Genomic DNA, 21,570 nt, shown 5'->3' on the forward strand with positions numbered 1-21,570 from the left:
GACAATGAGATATCATCTGACACCGGTCAGATTGGCCATCATCAAAAACTCTAGAAATAATAAATGCTGGAGAGGGTGTGGAGAAAAGGGAACCCTCTTGCACTGCTGGTGGGAATGTAAATTGATACAGCCACTATGGAGAACAGTATGGAGGTTCCTTAAAAAATTACAAATAGAACTACTATACGACCCAGCAATCCCACTACTGGGCATATACCCTGAGAAAACCATCATTCAAAAAGAGTCATGTACCAAAATGTTCATTGCAGCTCTATTTACAATAGCCAGGACATGGTAGCAACCTACGTGTCCATCAACAGATGAATGGATAAAGAAGATGTGGCATGTATATACAACGGAATATTACTCAGCCATAAAACGAAATGAAATTGAGTCATTTGTAGTGAGGTGGATGGACCTAGAGTCTGTCATACAGAGTGAAGTAAGTCAGACGGAGAAAAACAAATACCGTATACTAACACATATATATGGAATCTACGAAAAAAAAATGTCATGAAGAGCCTAGGGGTAGGACAGGAATAAAACAGATACCTACTAGAGCATGGACTTGAGGATATGGAGAGGGGCAAGGGTAAGCTGTGACAAAGTTAGAGAGTGGCATGGACATATATACACTACCAAACATAGGGTGGATAGGTAGTGGGAAGCAGCTGCATGGCACAGGGAGATCAGCTAGGTGGTTTGTGACCACCTAGAGGGGTGGGATAGGGAGGGTGGTAGGGAGGGAGACACAAGAGGGAAGAGATATGGGAACATATGTATATGTATAACTGACTCACTTTGTTGTAAAGCAGAAACTACCAGACCATTGTAAAGCAATTATACTCCAATAAAGATGTTTTAAAAAAGAAAAGAAAAAGAGACCAATTGAGATCCCTTGGAAATATTCATGTGAAAAGATGGCCAGACCAAATCTTTAACTTAGTGGTGAAATGGAGAACTTGTGCAGTAAAACGAAAAGCAATCTGGTCACAGAAGAATTTTACTTTATGTTTTAGAAGTCTGAGCCTTTTTGTTCCCTGGCCAGCCTAGATCCCAATTCCCTACTATATGAAGGAAATCACAGTTCATTGTGTGTCAGCTGGTCAGTAGGAGACACATAGTGATACTTCTAGCTCCTTAAGGCTAAAAAGAGACAATATACCACTAATGAATGTAAAGAAAAGAAGTCATTATGGAAAAAATCCTTAGAGGATTGTGAGGTTCGGATGGTATGTAAGAAAATGGTGGTGCCTCAGATGAACTGGAGCTGTCTTGTGGGCTGTGGGAAAGAGGACTCGTAGTTACAGGTCAACTTGCAGACAGTGCCAGGGAGTGCGCTGTGTCAAATACGGGGCTCAACTACCCACTGAGACAAACTGAATGTGGCCCATTTTTGTCTCATTGTTTTTGGTTTAGACAAATATGATATATTTTTTTTTATTTATTTATTTTTTGCTTTATTGATTTTTTCAGTGGGCAGACTTTTTTTTGCTTCATTGTTTTCAATACTGATTAAATCACGTTTGCCTTATGTGTCCAAGGTAAATGGAGTGATTTTTGCACTTGGATCAGCTTTTTAAAAACACATACCCTTTTTTGTGATAGGGAGCTTTTGAAGAATGGACTACTTGGATGAAAACAGGCAAACGATTTTCCAGCTTGTTACTGTTGTGTTTGGGGCATTTTTTGTCACTATTGCTGTAGTTTAGGGTCAGGCCCTATTTTATGTTATTTATATTTTTAAAAAGTATATAAAATAAGCCAAGAGAAAAATATAGCAAACATAGCTGTGCACAATAAAGAGAAGATGGAGTAGGGTAAGGGATATGTGTGAACTTCATGGAGGGGTTAAGTAAAATCCCCTGAATATATAAATGGAAAAAGCAGATGAGAAAGTCAGTTTATTTTCAAAATCAATGAAGAGATACAATGATACTTGTATCTTCTCCTTGCTTAAAAATAAAATACTTATAATCTTTGTAGAATTTGGAAATTAATGACATAAATTTATACTTATAAGTACCTAACAAGGTACATTCAAATGATCTTAGATGATTCAAGGTACAGTCAAATGATTTTTAGATGATTTTCTTTCGTTTTTAAAAATTTTAACATCAGGGCACAAATAGTTATTTCCTAACTGCATGTCTGTATACATTTAGACTAGTCGAGTGGATTTTTTCCTTCAGGAAACAAAAATTCCTTATACTAGATGGAATCCCATATGTTGTAGCCATCTTTGTACACATTTTCAAAATAGTCAGTGTTAGTATATATACACAAGAACAACCAGAAGTCAACAAAGAGATTTCAATATCATTCAGGAAACGAATGGAAAACATAAAAAGAATAAAATCCATTTTTATCTCTTCCCAGTGATGAGCAAAAGTGTAAATTCAAGCAATTCTCATTGTCACATTTTGAAACATCTTTCTCTATGACCTTCTGTGCTAGAGGATTTCTTCTCTATCATCGATGTTAAAGTGAAATGTGATAGTAGAATTCATCAGTGGAATAGAAGGGTCAACTCTAGACAAGGGCATTCCAGATGACTGATTTAACAAGGGACAAATCCTGCTGATTTCTTTGGGCCCTATGTGGTTAAGGGAGGCTTTATTTATTTCTGCATTACACATGGTGGCTCTTGCTTTCAGTAGCTCTTTCCAGCAGCAGTGTATGCTAATATCAAGAGCCAACCCTGCCCAATCTGAGAGCATCCTGAGTCGCACGTGGGTGGTGCAGACTTGAAGAGTTATTTTAAGATTTATATCCCTTTCACTAAGATGATGACGGCATGAGACTTTAATTTTTTTAATTTTTGGCAGAGGTGAGGAAAGTAATGCAAATGAGAATTTTTTCTGTGTTGGTTATATTAAGAATGGGATACATCAGAGGCATGCAAATTTCAAACTCAGAGAGACAACTAGCCATAGGCCTAGAGCCCATGATGGAGATCTGAAGATGTGATAATATATTTGAAAGTCATTTACAGGCATGTAGAGGTTGAAATCATAGACGCTGATATGTAAGTTGAAGGGCCAGATTAAAGAGGACTAAACATCAAAAGAAATAGAAAACAAATCAGAGAAGCAGAATCTTGGGAGTCAAAGGTAAAGATGATTTTAAGAAAAAGGGTGAACAATAAAATAATTAGCACACTGGAAAACCATTAGTCATAAAAAGCAATCATAAATTAATTTTACTTTCATCTTTCACTGATCCTTTAAATATATCATATGGGGCTAATTCCCCTGTCTGCCACCTGGATATAAAGTGAGTCAACTGTATGGCGTTTCTGGTCTTTCTTAGGTAATAGAAAGTCCTACAGCTATTTTAAGTTGCAAAGCATGGGTTCAACAAGAAGAACCAAACTGGAGGCATCAGATTTCCTGGTTTTAGAAGATATTACAAAGCTATTGTAATCAAAACGGTATGGTACTAGCATTAAAAACAGACACATAGACAAATGGAACAGAACAGAGAGCCCAGAAACAAATCCATGCATATCAGTCAACTGATCTTCAAAAAGGGTATCAGGAACACACAATGAGGAAAGGATGGTCTCTTCAATAAATGGTGCTGGCAAAACTAAATATTCACATGCAGAAGAATGAAATTGGACCCTTAAATCATCATATACAAAAATCAACTCAAAATGGATTAAAAACTTAAAGTTAATATCAGAGTCTAAAACTACTAAAAGAAAACATAGGGAAAAAGCTTCTTGACATTGGTCTGGGCAATGATTTTGTGGTTATGACACCAAAGCTCAGGCAAAAAAGCAAAAAGAGATGAACTAAAAAGCTTTTGCACAGCAAAGGAAGTAACCAACAGAGTGAAAAAAGACAACCTACAGAATGGGAGAAAATATTTGGAAACCATCTATCTGATAAGGGGTTAATATCCAAAATATATAGGAAACTCATACAACTCAATAGAAAAAAAAAACCCTAATTTAAAAAAATGAGCAAAGGATATTTATAGACATTTCTCCAAAAAAGACATGCAAATGGCCAACAGGTACATTAAAAGGTGCTCAACATCATTAATCATCAGGGAAATGCAAATCAAACCACAATGAGATATTACCTCACACCTGTTACAATGGCTATTATCAAAAAGCTAGGTGTTGGTGAGGATGTGGAGAAAAGGGAAGCCCTGTACACTACTGGTGGGAATGTAAGTTGGTACAGTCACTATGGAAAACAGTATGAAAGTTCCTTAAAAAGCTAAAAATAGGACTATCATATAATTCCAGCAATCCCACTTCTGGGTATATATCCAAAGGAAATAAAATCAGGATCATGAAGAGATATCTGCACCCCTATGTTTACTACAGCATTATTCACAATAGTCAAGATAGGGAAACAACATAAATGCCCGTAAATGGATAAATGGATAAAGAAAATATGGCGCGTGTGCGTGTGTGTGTACTTTCTTACTTGACTCAACATAATTATGAGTCACCTAATATGTAAAGATATACAATTGTATTTATTTGACACTTGTCATAAGTCTTTTTGCTTTGAACTCACACTTATTCTGGATTTTTTACGCTATAGAGGCTACCAGCTTTTCAAACTTTGGCTCTGTCTCCTAGACTACAGCCCGCACTCATCCCTTTTATTTTACTGAGTTCTGCTTTCCTAATTTTAACCTTGGCACCTTCTAATAATGTATTTGTTGTTGTGGTGGTGGTGGTGGTGGTGGTGGTGATGATGATGATGTATTTTATACCTACTTTCCTGTCTCTTCCTATTCCTCATCAATTTAGGTTAACATTTCAAGCCAGCTTTTAACCCAGGGAGTCTGATTCCCATGTTAGCCAGTCCTACTGCAGGGTGATAGGTGATAGAACACTATCTGTATGCAATTCTTGGTCCTGGATTAGATTGGGGTGGGTAGATAAATGAGGGAGAAGCAGAATGGGGTGAAGATCAGCCTGAGTTTACAAACACTGAAGGGTAGGGGAAGCCATGTAATGAAGGGAATCAGGTTTCACTTAAAGAAAGTTAAGTGAAAAAGCCAAGACAATTAGACATCTTTTGGTCATTAAGTCGGGGTTTTGGTGACAACACCGGCAAGAATAACAAGGGAGCTCAGTAGAGGGGAAATGGGTAAGTGACTGGCACAAAATGTCATAGATAGCCATGAGTATTCCAAGGACTGCTGAGTGGGGAAGATATTTTTCTCTTGGTAATTAAGTGTTGTCAGAAAGACTATGGAAAAGACAGGAAATCTAAAGACAGAGGCTGACAGCAGTGAAACAAACCAACCCCAGAGTTCCAACTGGGGAATTTGTGAGATGGTCTTTCAACAAAAAGTATGTAGAGGGGGTAGTAGGTGCAATAACTGGCCCTGATTTTACTATCAAGATCCTGGTAATACTTTTTATTTAACATCTACTGTACCATGTGTTTTCTATATTCATTGAGAGTAATTTCATATTTGTAGAGAAGAGTAGTAATGCTCTCAGACTAACCAAGATGATATTCCAATGGTAACAGAAGCAGAGCAGCATGGATTTGAAAAATAAGATATGTAATAAGAACATAAAGTTGTTTTAATAAATATTTTAAATATTATACTAAAGTTTTTTAAACAAATTGAATTTTAGTAGAAAGCCAAATGAACTAGTTTGAGTTCTTTTTCAATAATTCACCCCGTCACACTGTCCACACTCTAATCAAGCTGTTAATGAAGAGTGTAACAGCCAAAAGGCAGGCAGCAGGGGGATGATGAGTTGAAAAAATAATCCCAAACCCTTGAGTACTTAGCATTTATATTTATAAACACACACAGACACATATTGAGAAACAGATTTGGTTGGTGTGTGCAGACACAACACTAGTTTCTTGGGGATAGGAACGTCAAAGAATTCATGGATACAGTCCCAATCCTAGACAAATTTATAATCTGACCAGACCAAGAAAACACACATGGAATTGGCATTCCAGCACACCTTCAAAGTACAGCATTGAACACATCTGCATGAAAGCAAATGCCCACAGATACACAGGAAGTAAGAAGCAGAACATTAAAGACAGTGTAACTTTGAAAAGTGGATAATTTACTTTCAGAAGGTACTTTACACACTGGGAAAAAAAATTCTTATCACTGAGTTCAAAGATATGTTTCTCATCTGCCAGTCTTTAAACCTAAATTAGAAAGGCAAAAGGAACATAAATGAATGCAGTAATAAATTCAGGGGCCATGTAGAACAAAGTATATACACACCTATGATACCTATCCTAGCCTGTGTGTGTGTATGTGCTTCTATGGATATTTCTTTACCTGTCTTTCTCCACATCCAAATTTTGAGTTCTTTACAGAAAAAGGATTTTATCTTATTAAATATTCCCAGGCCCTAACACTGGACACATTTATCAATGTACAGCAACCCATACATTGGAACTCTAGGAGATATGCAAAGATTACTATTATGTTTAATAAATGCAGACATCAAAGAATAAAAGAATATATCCACAGACTAAGGAGGACAGAAAATATTCCTTTTTACAGAAGATACTGCCAAAAAAACACTGTTAGTAAAAAAAAAAAAAAAAAGTAATTACAAATATAATTTAGTAAAAGTATTTAATTATTAATTCTTATAAACACTTACCTTCCAGCTAGAGGATCAAATCCAAAGTAAAGGTCTTTACAATGGTCACAATTTTGCCCGGCAATGGAATCATCTTGGCAAACACACTGACCAGTCAAGCTATTACAGATGTGATTAACTGCACCGGTCTTGTGGCATGAACACGGCAGGCAGCCAGTGGCATTGCCTGGAGAAATATAAAAACCTGGAAATGAAGCAATGAAAAGTTTTTACTATACTTTCTACCCAGTCTTTTCTTTAAAAAATAACATTTTGATTACACTGAAAAACAGAATGCTCTAACACGGCACTATCTAAGTCCCCGTACAAACGTGGTTGTAGCTGTTCTTTATCAGTATGTCAATTATGGCCAAAGAAGAGCTGAGTAAATAATTGACGCTGTAACTGGGTGTCTTCCTGGCACCTACGATTCAGTGTATGTAAAACCTACTTCATGAACTTTCCACGAAAGACTGGTCCCTCCTCTAATCATCTCTGTTTCAGCAAATAGCACCACCATCTATTGCTTCAGTTGCTTCAGCTAGAACTCTGAGACATCTTTGGTAGGATAGCCTGATAAAATGCAGGAAGCCCAGTTAAATTTGAATTTCTGATAACCAATGATCATTTTAGTAAAAGCAGGTCCCTTGTGATTTTGCCTGTATTAAAAAATTATCATTTGAAATCCAAGTTTAATTGAGCATCCTATATTTTGCTAAAACTGGCAACTCTTGAGTCCTTCACTTCCCTGTGCCCCTACATACAGCAAGTTACCAAGTCCTATGAATACTGTCTCCTAAGAATTTTAAATCTTCTACTCTCCATCCCCACTGCCACCTCCCTGGTTAAAGTCACTACCAAGTTTTCTATAGTTAACACTATGTACCAGAGGCTATGATAAAAACTTTATATTCACTGGCTCATTTAGTTCTCAGTGTTAGCAATGCTAATAATTCAGACATTATTATGTCCATTACATAAATTAGACAACTGGAGGTTAGGAAGGTTAACAAACTTTCCTAAAATGACAGAGCTGACCAATAGCAGATTCAAACCCAGGCATCTCAACCACAGAGGCTGTCTCATCCCCTAGCGTCCCTCTTGTCCTCCTCCAATCTAGTCTTCATAGTGTAGCTGGAACCATCTTTTTCAGAGTGTAGACTGAATTCCTCTGTTTAAAATTACTTGATAACTTCCTATTCCCTTTAGGAAAAAAATAAATCCTAGCACAGCTTCCAACCCTCCAGTAAGGTCCTGCCTATCTCCCTAGCTTCATTTTACAGCTCATCTCATCTGCCCCAGTCATACTTCATTCTGTTCTTGATGCCTAAACGCTTTTCATGGGCAGTTGTGTCTGCTCAAATGATTTGGATCCACCTCACTCTATGCAAATCAGGTCTTGTGACTTCCTCCAGTAACCTACTCTGGGCTAGTTTAGGTATGCCTGTTAGTTTCACAGCATTCTATTTCCTATAGAGTGCTGAGGAAAATTACAATTAATCTCACTTCCACCAGACTGGAACCACCCTGAAGGCAGGAACCTCATCTGATTAATTCATCATTGTCTACCCAGCATCCAATACAGTGCTTGTCACAAAGGAGGCACTCGAACACTGGAATTCACAAAACTGCACCAAATTATTAGGTAGGCATTGATCCCCACAAGTACTATATTTAAAAACAAAACCAAAAAAACTCAGAATTTAGATTAATTATAAAATCTGTATTTTTTCTTATAGAAGAAGAAGGGAAATAAAATATGATTCAAAAATATCTTCCAGTTACTTAAAATTTCTTGGACCCAGAAGGTGGAAATCAACAGTTATAAAATTAGAAATGCATTGGACATTTGGATGATGAAGCAGGCATATGAGGGAGAAATGGTTCTGGGTGGTGTGTGATATGTGTGTTTGTGCATATACATGTATAAACACATATATACGCACATACACATATACACACACATGCGTGTGCATAATGTTACAAGGAATTTTATTGAAACAATGAATAAAGCTCTGGCAAGTGAAAATAAGTTGTACAACTGTCAGGATCACTAACTTACATTTATAAAATATCAGTGATATTGAAAGAGAGAAAAAGCGTGAGCACAAAGGAAATCGCTCTGTGTTATCTATTCTTTAGGGGAAAAACCAAAAGTAATTGGAACACTGTAAAATTCATTTGAGGCTCTAGTTGAAAACAAGCCATTCTTTTACAGCTATCAACAATTAATTTGTTATTCTTCTCCTAGGCCCTGCATATTCTCTCTTAAAAAGTTTCAGGAGCAGTAAAATAGAAAAGAAAGAAGCTCAAAATCTGTGCCATTCAATTGGAGAGAACTAAGACTATCATTTTTGATAGTAATTTGCAACTAGATTCTGCCCTTTGCTTCTCTGCATTCACCAACAGCAATTTGCTTTATATGTGTTGCCAGAAATAGAGTATGGTCCTGACAGTTATTACATATTTTCCTCCCTGACTCACCATGTGATCAAAATCACAAATGTAGAAGGCTTCTATTTTAGACTCAAGACCATTGTGTCCGGGATTGTATGTATTTTCCCTCGGGTGAAGGTACCTAGGTCCTTAAGGTTCATGATGATGGCATCATTCTTGTACTAACAGCTCTCCAATTTGGATAAATTCCCCATTAGCACAGATACTTAGAAGTAGAATTAATTTGGACTTTTTGCAATAGGTTCAAGCCACAGAGAATTCTAGAACAGCTAGGAAGGATTTTTACAAAAAATGATTTGTTAGGTGAATCTGTAAAGACCAGGAGTGTAGATTTTGGTGCAGAAGATTGGGTTGCCCAAGTTTTGGAGACAAAAGAAGGGCACAGAAAAATCAGAGGTATCAGCTGAGAAGAACAAGAAAGGTATTAAAGCACCCAGGGAGGCTGCAGCCTGGAGGTTAAGGCTTCAAGGAAAAGACTACATTGGAATTTCTCTTAGGGTTAATTCCCCTCCTCCTCTCATTAGCATGATTATAAAGGTTAATCCCACAAGTATTTCAGTTGTCCTATTTTTAAGCAGTTCTGATTAGGATGACTCAGGTACTTTCCTGCTCAACAATTACTTCCTGCCTTACCTGAATATGCCTAATTCTAGACCATTACCTCTCCTTTTATGACTCCTAACTACAGAAAACATTTTCCCTTCCCTCCCACTTAAACTTCAGCTCCTGAGTGTAGCTTAAAGATAACTGACCTTAATTTCTTTCTTTCTTTCTTTTTTTTTTTTTTTTAAACTCAATAGATTTCTGATCTCCCTCCATTAGCTCCACCTCCATCTTCCCCAAGTACATGTCTGCATCATTTTAACTGGTCTTTTGGAGATTTCTTTCCATGTGTGATTTTGTACCACAGTTTAAAGCACGGTCATTAGGACAAAGGTATTACCTTCCATTATGCAGGGTTGAGAGCTCACACATAGAGAGCCCACATCAGCCCACTAAAGTTTCTTCTTTTCCCCAGTTTTCTTTCTAACTCCAGTCCCAGACCAGACAAGTCTCATGTGGGAAACAATGTGTTATACAGCTAACGCAAAAAGTCACCCATATCATAAAAGAGTATTGCTTTATCCAGGAGAAGGCTTAACAGCATCCTTAGAGTTCAAAGTTATTAGCCAGGCAGCTGGTATCCTCCTCCTGTAGTGGCTATTTGCACAGCAGAGTACCTGTCCTGGGCATAAAAGAAGAGCCCATTTCCTAGCAATGTCCCTCCTGAGGACCGTGACCAACTAGGCTTTGCTAAGGTCTGGAAATGGGAGAGAGAAAACAAGTTTAACCTCTAGGCCTTATTCAGAAAAGGAGGGCAGAGCTGAGGCTAAGCACTAATTATGAGCCATTTAGAAGAAACAATTCTCATCTTAAACCAGAGAATGGACACCACGTTAAGAGAAAAGTCTAGGGAGGAATCTGTGGCTCACCTACCCCAGGCAACAGAAGACTATTTGAGAAATGGTTTCGAAAGTCAATCTTTTCAAAAGGAAGTGTAGGAGATGATGCTAATTTTCAAATTAAAATAACAATAATTTTCCTCCATTTGCTGGTTTTGTATAAAAATCATGCTAAAATTATTATTCATAGATTTGACCAAATGTTAACAAGTGCATAAATAAATATGATTATTCATCTCAAGCTATCATTTCCCTTTAAACATTTGAAAAACTCATTTTCGATTAGTTTAGATGTATTTTAAATGCCCTGCTCCTATTGCTTCTTCCTGGACTGCTTCCCCTATTTGAATACCTTGCCGAATCCTATTTGTTTTTAAAACCCAGCTCAGGAAACACTACTAAGTTCTTTATGTCTCCCAGCCTTCAAGAATTAATCAGGCCCTTCATTTTACTACTTCTCTATCTTGTGCATTTCTAATGTTGCACTTATCACAAATGTGTTATATTTACATATGAGTCAGTTTCCCCTACTAAACTGTAATGCCTTAATATATTTCTGGTTGTATATCTTACAGCAGCACAGGCTCTGGTGTATAGTAATTTATTCAATAGATGTTAATTGAAAAAAATGGATATATGAAGGAAATGGATAGATGGCCGAAAGGATGGATGAGTAGATGGATGGGAGGGTATCTGTTACTCTTTACAATTATCAGATGATATCTCTAATACTGAAAAGAAAATGGTAAACATAAATCTGTGAGTCATGAGAGTGGTTAGAAGAGGTAGGGTATCAGGGAGGATTAGTAGGAAATGTATATGGATAAGCACGATAAATTCAAAATGTAATCCTTGCCAGATCAACGGATGGAACAGGGCTTCAGAAAGAAAATATCACTCCAAAAATATGTCTCCAGTTCGTAGAATGAAGGATAGAATAAGATGCTTATATAAGGGAAATTATTCTATTGGACTTTCTGTTTTATAAAAAAATCTGGTTTGCCTATTTGAGTATCCATGAGAAGGCTTCATAAGTATATTCTCTAAGAATCAAATCCAATACCAACAAGGAATATAAAGAAGCACCGCTCTGATTATGTCTTAGAGATTACAGTGCACAGATACACATGTATATTCATAATCTACAGCAAAACTTTTTCTCTGCTCTCACTTTTCTCAGTCTCAATATTTTTCAGATGCATGCTCTAAAGTCTCTGTCCTATGCCATGGCAAACATCTCAAACACTTCTCTAACTTTGTCCATGGAGTAAGCCCATTTCTAGACCCCTCAGTCGGCCCTTCATCACTTGAACACTGTAGCTGCTCACAGCTCTGTTCATTTTTATTTTGTAACTATTACTCAGATTCAGCACAACAAATGAAATACCCCAGGACCTGAAGCAGTAGCGAGAAACATGGGTTGAGATGAGTTTGAGCGTTGGGGGGAGGTTACAGACACTTGTAAGAGTCTATTTCAACCCACCCTCAAATATCTGTTAAGTGAATGTTTATAACAAATAAAGAGTTATTCAGAATAAAAGTTTCACTCTTTCAGAGTGCAGATTCTGGGGTCAGATGGACTTGGACTTGTAAATGGCTCTTCTACTTAATGAGATTCCATTTCCCCTAAGGAAATAATACTGGCCCTTCCATCATAGAAATAGTGTGCATATTAAATGGAATTTTTTAAGATAAAACACTATTCCAGGGTCTGGCATACAGTATACACTTGGTAAATATTATCTATTATCATCATTGTAATTTTTACTAGGCAGTTTTCAATAAAAGTGGGATTTTCCTAAAATTTAACTAATGACCTGTCAATATCCTTTTTTTGTTTTTCCCCAGATGTGCGCAGGATTGTGATCCGTATTTCTTATGACAAGATTCTTTCCTGGTGGTTTATTAAGGAAAAGTCTCTTACTCTGTGGTCTTTCTGTGAAAAACATGCTAATCTGGAAAAGCCGTTTCACCGAACACTGGGGCATGTGTCATAATCGGACCTCAACTTTGATGCACTGATTTTTAATGGAGTATCAGCCATCTAATTCCAATTCCATTGGCAGGGTCTTGCATGCAATTCTGTTTGATGAGCTCATTTCTTGACAAATACGATACGCTTCTTAATGAAACAAGATACTTTATTTTCTAATGGTCTGTATGAGTTATAAAAGCAAACCCAAAGTAAATACCAGAGGGAAGCATGAGGAATTGTCCTATTAGCACGAAACATGTCACGCGAAGCTGTTTTCATTATAAATTGGCCTTTATTTTATTCCAAAGCTGCAGGATCCTCAATAAACCCTCTCTGCCTCTAGTTCTCAAGGACAAGGGTGGGGTCACTGGCTGGGGATGACTTGCCACCGTTCCCTGCCTTTCTCGGCCCGACCTCTGATTAAGTGCCTGCTGCCAAATGTTATGAGGTCATCCAGTCCTGAAAAAACGAACCGGGAAAACATATTCAGTGCTCTATTTAGGGGTGTAGGTATGTGTACATTCATATATGTACACACACTGCAAATAACTTTAAATTAAAGCATTTTAAAAATACTTAATGGAGGTTAAGCAGCATTCTTAACCTCTCTTCGAGTTATTGAATGGCATATTAAAACCAATGTGGCTCTAATGTACCTTCTAATGTGCACTGCTGCTTTAACAAACTGCCTATAAATTTTCGTTGAATTAAGCCTATTCCTTGTACATTGCTAGTAAGGTTAGGTTAATAATACATGAGGTTTCATTATACGCACCTTCCTTAATAACGCTTTTTACGAAAGTAGGACAAGAGTCCATGTGTCCTAGTCTGGGCTGGTCAGTGATATTTACAATCACAGATGAAAAAGGCAGGCTGGAGTCCTGGGGTTCCCTCGTTCACCACCACTATCCATACTGCTCCCTCCACGTCTCGATGCTCGCACACATCGGCGTGCTGTTCCCCCCTGTAGAATATAACCTAGTTCTCTCAGATGTGTTTAAAGAAGTAGAAAGAAAGCTTCCGATTGCAGCAGTGCATTTTAATGTGCCCACTGCAAGGCTGGCTACCGTGAAGCATCTGTTTATAATAGATACTTCAGGATCAGGGTTTCTTTTTTTCAATCTAAGTTTCAAGGGCAGAGACGATAAAACCCAGAAAACAAAATTCAAAGTAGTTTCTGAAGCTAGAACAATGCAGAACAAAAAAAAAAGAGGTCCACAAACACACTTTGACTTTTCCATAGGCTATGCATATGTGTACAGAATACCTTGTGCTGTCCAAAAAATGCATTAGGTCCTTAGGCCACTAGTGTCTTTCCTCCCTTGCAAGGTAGAATGCCATATCCTCCCTATGTGTAGCTAAAGAAACACTCACAGGCTTGCACTATGCCCATGCCTAAAAAGAGGAAAAGGGCATTGAGGTATTCTTCAACGTAGTCATTCACTAGTTCAGGAAATATATATGGACCCCCCACTATGGTGATGTGCTCCATGCCCTGGTATAGAGCACTGAGCAACTTGAGAAAAGCAATGAGACTTATAGGCTGGAGAGGAACAACCTATGTCTGGAAATGAGGTCATGGAGGTCATGGGCGTTACAGATCATGGGGGCCATTACAGTCCATCAGCTTTGCTGTTTCCTTACAATGATGGAGAGCCAGTGCAGGGTACGGTGATACGATCTGACCAAAATCTAAACACATCACTTTGCCTGCATGTTGGAGAAGGATAAAGAGGAGAAACAGGGAGTTCAGGCAGCTATTGGGATAGTCCAGGAGAAACATGACCACGGCTTGGACCAAGATGGATAAGTGAGGGTGGTGAGAAGTGGTCAAATCCTGGATATATGTGAAACCAACAGGATTGATTTTGATAGAAGGGACAAGAATTATGGGAAAACTCAAGCATGACTGCAAGGGTTTGATCTGGAAAGATTAAACGCAGAAAATACTAGGTTAACGTTTTCAGTTAAGCTTGGTTGATTGAACAGTTTTTCCCTTCTAAAGTCCAAAAAATTAAATAAAAGAAAAAAAAAAGAACAGAAGAGGAAATTGCTGCTAAGGACAGATGTCTACAAGTAAAAGCCAAGCACTTGCAGGTGGACAGGCCAACAATAAGCTAATTGACGCAGGTTTTCATAACTCTGGGAAAAAAGTGAAACTGAAGGCTTCAGAGATTTCTGAAGGCAGGTGTGACTTTCCCCAAACAGAAGGTTTTCCCTCTCACATTTTGGGAAAAGAAAATGAGTTTTCTCTTTAGAAGTTATGCCAGAGGGGGTTTGCACTCAACAGGTACAGGGATGAAGTGCTACAGTGAACAGGGGGATTATATGAAAGGGTACCTGTGATGGTTAATCTTATGGGTCAACTTGGCTAGATTTGGTGCCCAATTGTTCAGTCAAACACTGGTCTAGATGTTGCTATGAAGGTGTTTTATAGATTTTCCCAAAACATAAGAACATTAATCTATAGACAAAATGCCCCACTGAATTACCAGAAAAAGTATTTATCAAAAAAGCATCTCATCATGAAATGTTCTGAAATGAGGGACATAGAGATGGTAAAGCTTCTGGAATGTAAAAAAAAAAAAAAAGAAAGAAACAAGAATCTAGCTGGTACTGCTAGAAGATAATGGTGAAATAAATTTATTGAGTGTAAAGGATTCTGTATAATGGTACAATTTCAAACAGCTATGAGTATGGAATAAAGATAATTTCAGGTGTTCAAAATTCTAAAAAAAAATCACTTTCCTCCCTGTACTCCTTTTCAGAAGCTGCTGGAGCATTTGCTCTACCAAATACACAAATAAATCAAGACAAAAGAACACACAGGATTCAGGAAACAGGGGATCGACCACAGGAGATGTGAAGGAAATCTTCAGTACAGTTGCAAAAGTAAGATTTAGGATACAGCATGCGACAGAACTATAGATCAACAGGCTTAAATCAGAACAGGAGGATCAGGAGTTCAGATCCTCCCATGGACTAATATATTCAGTGGGAAAAAAAAAAAAAAAAATATATATATATATATGTATGTATATACACACAAACATCTCCTATTGGTTCTTTTTCTCTGGAGAACCCTACGTAATACAGATGTCCCTGTTAAAACTCCTGATTATTTCTCATTTCAATTAAACAAACCACTTACTGACTGCATGCAATATACAAGGAATTATATCAATATTGTGACTATGTAAGTTGCATAATATAATCCTTACTGTCAAGATATCAAAACTCAAAGGAAATAAGACAACTGAACTAGTAAATAAAATACAAGGTAACTTTAAATATGATAATTATTTTCATTAATAGTGATGATCCCCATTCTATATCCTCCTTAAAAGAGAGGACAGTTTGCCATACACCTCTGGAGAGGAGTTTTGTGTCATCTCTACATAGGCAAATAGCTACTAAGAAATTATTCTCCTGAAAAAACAACACTATACCAGATAAATCCCCAAGAGAAACGGGTCAGGAGACCATGAGAATTGAGTATGATTTTTCCAGTAATTTTTACATTTTTATTTCTATCAAAATTTACATGCAGATAGTTTTTAAAATCAAATAGAACTTAAAGACTCAGAATGCAAAATGGCAGCCTGATGCTTCATTCTTCTCCCAGGAATTTCCCCGCCTAGAGCAATCACCTTCAACTCCTATAGATGTTTCTTCTGGCTTTCATTTCTCTATTTCTGAATAACATACATGTATTGTTACATCTCAACTTTTAAAATTTAGACTACTGTCTTTCTACTATAGAAAATGAATATTTAGCTATTTATACCTCCTCCTCAATAATCCCTTTAGTCGGTTAAATCACTTTTCAGAGATTATCTTATTATGACTACATAAATCTATTTCACAGTTATACCCTATAATGTGCTTGATTACATTTCCTCTCTTGAAAAATTTGCCTCTGCTTAGTTTTCTAGGAATCTCTTAGATATTTCTAGGAATCAAAACTCTCCAATAGAACTCTATCCAAGCGATATATCAGTTTCTTTTTTCTACCCCTGATCCTCCTGTTCTGATTTGAGCCCACTGGTCTCTAGTTCTGTGGCATAGCTATATTCTAGGTCAGAATGAAACACTCAATAAATTTTAACCATGGATAACGACTCAAAAGCATATAACATTTGCTCTATTAACTTTTGCTGGTTTATTTACAAAGAAGGTTATATATATCACGGTTATTTGTGCAGGAAACTACTTTCTTTCCAAAATTAGAGATATTACTAAATAGTGAAAAGAAGTCACCTTAGGATATAAAAAATAAAAATTGATTGCAAATTTGGAAGGATAAATCTGAAGCTGAAAGAACGCAGTACGCTGCAGCTGTCAACTCTCAATAATCTTCCTGTTTTCTGGGACACTTACCACCTCGGTCCTACCTGAAGGAGTGGTCCCTAGAAGCCATGCTTATTTTATGTGATCCTGACACCACTGGCCACAGGGAATTGGCTCAGACATGGCCACCCCGACAAAACTGAGTCAATTAGAATCTCACTCTTGGAATTGTAACCGAGAAGCAGCTAATGCCTCTCTGTATAGCTGCAACTAGAACTGTACGCAAACTCAGGAGACAGGGGTGGCTATATAACCACGCAGAGAGGAAGAGAGAAGCAGGGTGCCCTTCTGCAGAAAGAGACGGAGGGTGGGAATGAATGAATGAATATATATCAATGAGAGTTTTCTAGTTCCTGAGTCGTGACTGTGTTGCTCCATATAAGGTTTTATGGGACATTCGCTGATAATACAGCCTCCATTTATGTTGAAGCTAGTTCAAATTTTTCTCTGATATTTTATCTCAAAGAGAATTAACTATTCATCATTTCTTTTCTGTCTCTTTGGACTGACTTGTCACACTGACCAATGCCAAGGGAGAGGTTCGGTTCAATTCTACTAGGCTGAATTCCTTGTTATGCAAAACAAGACTTTAGTCCTACCCTTCCCTGGCAGGCAAATCACCCTTCTGAATTTGCATCACCCTCATTTTCACAGGTTCAGATAACTCAGAGCTGATTTTGCTAGACAGGACAACAATCAGTACAGCTGTTAAACAACCGATATATATATATTTATCATAACATCATGATGAATGTATTATAAAGGAAGTATATTGCTTTAGTTAAATCATATAAAGTCAAAGAGAAAGTTAGGGATAGGGTCCATCTTTCTTCCAACTGGGAAACCTGGAAAGATGGGTACAGTAGGACTAAACAGTAGCCTATTTTATTAATTTAATGGCATTTAAAAATTATTTTAGATGTTTCTATTTGATGCCAGAACATATAGCTCATTTAGTAAAAACACTTGGTCAGCTTTTATTCAGAAAATCAGTTCATCGTCTGAATATTCGGCATATTGTGTGGATGATCAACTCAAGTTTCTCTTTCTCTAGAATATAAAATGTATTCTTGCTTTTCTTATTTTTTTTCAGTTGTTAAAAGGGGATTTACTTCAAGTTGAGAAATTAAATAAAAGTAAGTCTCAGTTATGAAATGTCTGATGGGCCGGCATTCATCTAAAGGGTCACTCCCAAATACAGCAGCACAAATATGCCACATAATCATAAATAAACTAAATAGTTATATCTCTATTAGATAATGATATAAATGCAACAAAGGTGTTGGAGGTTAATTTTTTAGAAGACCTGACCGAGAAGCAAAGAGGAATCACCTGATGTGGGACAGAAGGAAAACCTTTGCGTACTGAAAATGTAACGTTTCTCTCTTACCTGGTTGACAACGATTACACCTTCTTCCTTGACGATGCGGCAGACATAGGCACTGGCCACTGACTGGGTCACAAATGGTCCCAGGGAACGTCCCCAAGGGGTCACACTCACACATCTGGCAGCCTTGAAAACTGCCAACGGTCAGATGGTACCTGTGAGACTCACACTGATTACAGCGAAGACCTGTTACTCCTAATTTGCAGAGACACTGTCCTGTTGATCTGTCACACAGCAGAGAGCCATTTACTGTCCCAGTCCTATCACAGTTACAAGGCAGACAGAGGAAAGAACTGTTTTGCTGTAGGTAGAAGTACCCCTCCAGACATTCACTGCACCGTCTCCCTCCAACATTGGGATTACAGATGCACTGTCCTGTCCGAGCATCACAGACGGTCCCAGACCGGGACCCAGCTACGTTGCAGTCACAGGGCTTACAACCGGTGGTGTCCAGTCCATAAAAGTGGTCTCTGCAGGTATCACACTGAAGTCCTTTGACTTCTTGTTTGCACTCACACTGCCCAGAAAGAGGATTGCAGAGTTCGTTCACTGAGCCGTGGAGGTCACACTGGCAGGGCTCACAGCCATCGTCATTAACACTTTGGAGAAATTTAAATCCCAAATCGCAATGATCACATCTAAGCCCTAAAGAGAAAAATGTGTTTAAAAAGGTAAAGATGTGAAAACAACTGCATTCAAGCTTTCAAGACAGCTGTAGCGCAAACAATGCTACTGTCCACATTTAATACAGGCACAACAAAATGCTGAGTGTTTCTGTCACAAGTAATGCCACAGAGGGCTGATCATATACTCAGAATACGATGGCAATACTTAACTTGCACTCATATACCACTTTATTTTTGCAATGTGCTCTATAAAATTTTATTCATTACTTAATGCAAGGAGAAATGCTCAATGCAAATATTGCTTCTGCTGCACACACTGGAACTCTTTTCCTCTTTAACAAATATCAGAACTATTATTTTGAAATTATTTAACTATATTAAAACCATTATTCTTAGTTATTTCATAGTAACGAAGTATGTTCATTTAAAAGTTGAGAGTGAAATACATTTTCAAAGCCATACAGAAGAATTGCGTATTACATGAGTTATTTTCCTAGAAATCAGCATCCTCCCAAAATGTTTAATAAATGTTAAAAATGTTATAACTATTTTTGTGATAACAGTACACATACTTACTTCTGAATCTCACACAATTAAATAATTAATATAAATAAAAGTTATCCAGAGCAATTGTATCTCAATGCTTTTATACACTCCTATATTTTATCATTTTCAATTAATATAAATTATGTTCTCCTTGGCTCATAAAGCAATCACATTGCTTCTCATATTGTGTGATTCAGAACATACCTCTTTAAACACTAAGTAAATTCTGCTGTTTACCTTACTTCTACTTAAAGGAGTACAAACATATATACGTTTTACATGCAAAGAAAAATGTTTTGTCACCTACACTTAAATCTGACAACTTTGTTTTGTTTCAAAAAAGAGTGTTACAAGGGAAAGGAATTTTAAAAAATTGATTAATAAATGTTGAGAGGCAAAATACTTTCTTTAGCTAGTCTTCACATATCCATGAATTTAAACAAGTGACTATGTGAGGCTGAATCCATTGAAACATTTATTTCAAGCTATAATAGCTTTAAAAAAAATTAGTTGTGAAATAACAGTCAAAAACACACTCAGGAAACCATATGCAGAAAAGCATTTCCTAAACTGGAAGGAAACGCATAATATATATATATATAGATGGATAAAAATTCAAGAACTCCAATGGAAGGCAAGTTCTTTAACAGTGATGAATGACTCACCTAAGGCATATCATTTAATTTCAATAAGGAAAATAAAAAAGGACCACTATTGCTGCAAATTTTAAAAATAACTGTATTGTTAACAAGAATTATGACTCATTTTGAACTATTAAAATTGGTCTACATGGATTCACATCATATCAGTTTTAAAAATATGCGCAGTGCTTATTTGAATATGCCATACATATTCCTGACAGGTAATCTATTCCTAACGATACTCAGGAAGGCCTACAGGGCATCACATTCGGTGTTAAAAAGTACAGGCGAGTTAGCACACTTGGCGTTTAATTCACATTCTTCTCCCTTTTTATTCTAGATGAATGACCTACTTTAATAAAATTATTGGTGCTAATGTATTTTACTGGTGATAGAATCATTAGTAAGCTTTAACAGTTTTGTTAAATCTAACAGTTTGCTTTCTGAAGCACATACAACATACACTTGTATTTTCTGTTGTTTTTTTTAATCATATGAACAAGGTAAAATTGAATAAGGTTACTTGCTAGTCCCATTAGGAAAAGAAATATATATACATATCAAGTTTACATTTCTATTAAAAAATACTGTATGTGCAGAAATAACTCTAGAAGATAGTAATATCAAACTGATGATTTCATCTTCAAAAAGTATGTATTTATTTTCCTGCAGAAAACTACCTGGCTCAACCAATAACACAGGTAAATGGCAGGGAGGCCATAACAAATTCTAAGCAAATAGTAAAGTTTGATTCTTTGATCCTTCCTTAAGCTCTGGAATCTAACTACCACAGGAAAGATTTTATTGATACAGAGCTGTAACCATTTGATTGTCCCTAAAGCCCTTTCTTTAAATTTTGTTTTCACAGCTTGAATTTAAAGTATATTTTACATCAAACAACAAAGGATGCTGTATGGCTTGAACTTGGAGGACTTCATTCAATATCACAGACAAACTTATACAGAAGTGTGCTTCTATTTATAAGTTAGTTATTCTTTTCTTTTTATCCCTGAAAAGTTAGCTTTTGTATGCTTAAAATGCATAAGGGCAAGTTTTGGTAAAGATTTTGATTTAATCTTCTTTAAACCAGAGAAATCTTGTGTAATACCATGAATATGTGCAAGCCCATATTCTTTTTTATTAAATTAAATGAAATGCTTGTCTAGCTGAATTGTACAAAATGATGTATGCATATCAACATATATAAAAGATAAAGAATTAGCTTTAGTGTTATATCACAGAAATGAAAATGATACTCCAAATGATATGTTCGTATGTTTGTGTATATGCACGTTTGCGGGCATGTGTGTGTGTGTGTGTGTGTGTGTGTGTCTGCCAGGCATGTTTTTATTATTAGAAGGTTCAGGTCAGTGTTAGAAAAACCATGGAAGACTTGGTGTCTTGAATGACAATAGAAAGGTAAAGGTCTTTTTTAAACTTCCTATATGAACCAAGACGTGTTCAGTTACAATCCAAGACTCACTTTATCTGGAAACTTTCCTCTCATAATATTCTCATATATCAAAATTTCAAAGTGCA

The 21,570-nt window shown here is 36.8% G+C and overlaps 1 protein-coding gene across 1 annotated transcript in view; it reads right to left on the reverse strand.

The window, feature by feature from the left end:
• Positions 1-21,570, reverse strand: part of USH2A (usherin) — an 829,367-nt gene that overhangs the window by 646,373 nt on the left and 161,424 nt on the right. The window contains exons 12-13 of the mRNA XM_028488076.1: positions 18,222-18,863; positions 6,629-6,812 (exon numbers count right to left, since the gene is read on the reverse strand). Coding sequence (XP_028343877.1) covers positions 6,629-6,812; positions 18,222-18,863 — 826 coding nt within the window. The remainder of the gene's footprint in view (positions 1-6,628; positions 6,813-18,221; positions 18,864-21,570) is intronic.

This window comes from Physeter macrocephalus, chromosome 4, assembly GCF_002837175.3.
Source record: "Physeter macrocephalus isolate SW-GA chromosome 4, ASM283717v5, whole genome shotgun sequence".
In the NCBI taxonomy this organism is placed as follows: Eukaryota; Metazoa; Chordata; class Mammalia; order Artiodactyla; family Physeteridae; genus Physeter; species Physeter macrocephalus.